The sequence below is a fragment of the Corvus brachyrhynchos genome, unplaced genomic scaffold, assembly GCF_000691975.1.
Source record: "Corvus brachyrhynchos isolate BGI_N302 unplaced genomic scaffold, ASM69197v1 scaffold14, whole genome shotgun sequence".
Lineage (NCBI taxonomy): Eukaryota > Metazoa > Chordata > Aves > Passeriformes > Corvidae > Corvus > Corvus brachyrhynchos.
Window position 1 is genome coordinate 16,812,150 of NW_008239110.1, and position 3,836 is coordinate 16,815,985.

Genomic DNA, 3,836 nt, shown 5'->3' on the forward strand with positions numbered 1-3,836 from the left:
TGCCACGGCTGGAACGGGTCCATGGCTTCAGGATGGCCATGGCCCGGCCCGGCCTGGCCCAAGCAGGGCCTGGCCGGGCCCGCTGGCCCCCACACGGGCCCCGCAGCCACCTGTCCCAGCGCCGGAAACGAGAGAGAGCTTGGAGGGGGAGTTTGCCTATTCTTAAATGTGGATCACAGAGGTGATCACAACTTTAAGTGGCTTAGAGAATTGTCCATATCCAAACTGGCCAGCTGATAGGTTCTATCAGTTCCCAGAGGAAACTGTAAGCACCCCTTAGCAAGGACGTCCCTTCTGGGACTATGCTTGCTAACCTATGACAACCTCTCACCCAAATACCCCCAACAAAAACACAAACCCACAAATTCTGCCCCCTTCTCCCACCTATAAGAAACCACAAAAAACCAAAAAAAAAACCTGCTCAACCAAGACCTGGGACACAATCACTTAGGACAATCTCCCTGGAATCTGTTTTCTAAAAATCTACCTAGTTTCACAATAAATTTCAATAATCCCACTGTGGGATTATTAAATGCTTACATCTGGACCAAATCCAGAGTTTCCTTTGATAAACTGACTTTCAACACACCTGTGACATAAGTATTATCTGTGGCTAAACCATTATTTTACCCCAAGACTTGCAAGAATTTAAAAGCAAGTTCTTCAAAAGCTTAATATTGTAACCAGAGAAAATTTTAGCCATAATAAAAGTTTGACAGTGCTCCATCCAAATGAAAACTACATCCTAGATCTGGATATGAAGAAAGGTTTAAATTAATTAATGGTGTAGTTCAGGAATGTTGATGCCCTGCTTAAAACCACAAGGTAATAATCTAATTTTACATTTCACATTTGTTACAGATACTCATAAAAGCTGAAGAGCTAGTAAATGCCATTTTAAAAATGCCGTGAAAAGAACACAACTATACCCAGATTGGTATTTGCTGTGCCATGAACAAACTCACCCACTGATTACTTCTGGAAATTTTTGAGAAGCTGTTTCACAACAGTATGTAAGGGATTCCAGCCCACTCTTCTGCTGCTGGTATTTTTTAATCAGGTCCATCAGCACTGCCTGGTGACCAATCTTCTTCACCAGCTGCTGCACCATACGATCATTAAGAGCCAGAAGAGCTGCTCCACTTACTTCTTCTTCTGCAGATTGAAGGGGGTAAAAAAATTACTGTATAATATCTTTATAGTTACATTCTATACGCCTAAAAACATGACGATAGAAGACAGGTCAAAGGTAAGGACGCTTTTTACTGCTAACAGTCATCGTCAGCTGTCACCATCCTTTCCCAAGCAGTGCCAGGAGTCCTAATCACTGGCCAGATACCTGCCCCTGACAAAAAGCCAAGTCCAAAACATACAGAAGCAAGTTGGTGACTATTTTAATGCTTTAAATCAGGCCTTGCTTGAACCACGGGAGACTGTTACTTGCTGATGAAGGCTTTTTAACAGAGTACACAAGAAATAGGCTCTTCACATAACAGTTTCTTGTGCGCTCCTCTGTAGACTGTTTATATAATCACACATAAAACATTTACACACTACATTTGCATTATTTCAAAAGATTTATACAACATAAAATAGGCCCTGTCAAGACTTTTAAACTGCCAGCTCTGATTTGAGGTGACTCTATTTATACACAGGCTGAATCTCATCCCCCAGGATTTCTCAGAGACTTTGTAATAAATCTGTACACTTACGTTGATTTGTCAGATCTATGTCAGTTCTCACCCTAATAAATTTCTATAAAAGTCTGAAGTTAGCATATACACACATGCCCCAAACCAAAACAAGGTAGGCAGTGCCAATTAAATGCATAGCAAGAAATACTAAACAAACACCACCCCCACCCCCCAAACAAGAAAAATGCTTACCACGGAACTTAGGAACTAGTTCTCCTAAATTTCTCTGTTTCAACCAGTTGCAGACTTGCTCAACTGACCAATTTTCCATCTTCAGTTGTTGCAATGCTAAATTTCCCTGTGAAATGAAAAGAGAGTATTATTTTTATGCTGAACTCTAAGCCGGACTCCAACATTTCATAGCAAAAAAATTCACTTAGCAAATAATATATCTACATGCTCTGAATAAAAATGGCACAAAATAATCCAGTTAATGCCTGTTGTAACTAGCAGTTGCCTTGGATCCTTTTCCTCACCTCCTCTCCCGTCCCTGGTTTCCCTCTGATCTGAAGCAGCCTCGTTCCTTATAAAACACGACCTGCTCCAGTACCATTAACACCCAGGTTTCCACACAGAGAAGAAAAAAGGTGTGAAATTCACCACCACCACCAGGCTCATCAGGAAATGGCTGACATTTTACAGAAGGAAAAAAAAAACAAACCACCCCACCATCAGATAAGAGTCTGTCACATACATGCTTATAGTCAATCAAGCACCTTAACCCTCTCTGCACCATCTCGAAGGGCAGGTACCCAGCAAATACTTAACCCTGAATTAGCAACAGCTAGGGACAATAAAGGTGAAAGGGAGGAGACTGCTCCTCCTGTTGTTTGCTGGTTCCTTTCTCCAGCTCCAGTGGTACCTGGGAGGATGTAGTGGGCACCCTGGGAAGGCAGAGTCCCTGGGGCAGCCGGGATGTTTGCGTCTGGATGAATCCTGCACATATCCTGTGCCTCCTGCCTGAAGGACTCACTTGGATGACAAAGGAGTGCAAGACATCCCAAAACCAACAGTGATCTCCCCAGAGGAAGATTACTTATAAAGACACAGCTTGTTCCACACTGCAAACTTCTCAGCAGCGGAAATCTCTCTCTGAGGGGAAATTCTTATTAATGTGTTTTAGCTCTACTGCCTAAAAGCTTCTTGACCATGCTTGCAATCCATAGCAAAATGACATTATTTGAGTCAGTTTTTCAGAGAAGTATACAAGTGTCTGGCATCATTTGCCGAACATTTCCTTCCATACCCTGAGCCTGCAGCAAACTCCAGGCTAACACAAGGATTCACCCTCACAAACCTCATCAGCATCTGTGCTCAAAAGTAAAGGAAAAAAAAAAAAGAAAAAAACTCCCTGAATAAAAGCATTTCCATTTTCATCCTTCAACAGCAGAGACCCTCCAAAAGACACACACTTCAGCTTACACTCTTATGCCTGTCGACTTCAGCAACTTAGAAGGGTTAAGTTTAAGAGGAATGCCTTTCTGAATTACGTGAGTGGATTTAATTTGATATGACAACAGTAGCCATACAACTCCTCCCCCAGGCTGAGCAACAAGAACAGCGTGTGAAAAGTCATTATTTGTTGAGAACTCTGGTGTAAATTAAAAATCACACCTTTCTGTCACACTTCTTACTTCCTTGCAAAGAGTAGGGTAGAAAAAAAAGTCCCCAAAAACTTGAAAGATAAAACCGGGTGCAAAGCAGAAAGATACTTCCCTTATCAACCGAGTAGTGTAAAAGGAGAGAGATACATTAAAATGTTGGAAAGGTCATTTCTCATCCTATAAGAAGACTAACACCCTCAAACAATTCTTCTAAAGCAGACAGGCAGATACCAACACTTCAAAAAGTGTCGAGCAAACTCTAGCCATGAATAACAATATGCACATTTAGCCCTGGGTGGCTGATTCTGCAGCAAAATGGCCACTTGCACACGGAAGTGCAGGCTGCACACTTTATAGAGGGAAGTGATGATAATTGAGAGGCTGCTTTTTTAATAAAATCAGATTATATGCATTAAGGGTCATGAAACAGAAATACTTTGCAATGCTTCTCAAAAGTGATTTCAGTTACTTGCATATGCTATAGATACAGCAACCAGAAAAAGAGCACACCGGTCTTCTAGCAGCATTATGGAGACAA

At 41.8% G+C, this 3,836-nt stretch overlaps 1 protein-coding gene across 3 annotated transcripts in view; it reads right to left on the reverse strand.

Annotated features, from left to right (window-relative positions):
• SAMD3 (sterile alpha motif domain containing 3) overlaps nt 1-2,004 on the reverse strand; it is a 37,337-nt gene extending 35,333 nt beyond the window's left edge. For all 3 annotated transcript variants that reach the window (XM_017739460.1, XM_017739459.1, XM_017739461.1), the window contains exons 1-2: nt 1,887-2,004; nt 966-1,155 (exon numbers count right to left, since the gene is read on the reverse strand). In XM_017739460.1, the coding sequence (XP_017594949.1) occupies nt 966-1,155; nt 1,887-1,965 (269 nt within the window). In that variant the 5' untranslated portion in view covers nt 1,966-2,004. The remainder of the gene's footprint in view (nt 1-965; nt 1,156-1,886) is intronic.
• Nucleotides 2,005-3,836: the final 1,832 nt, after the last annotated feature.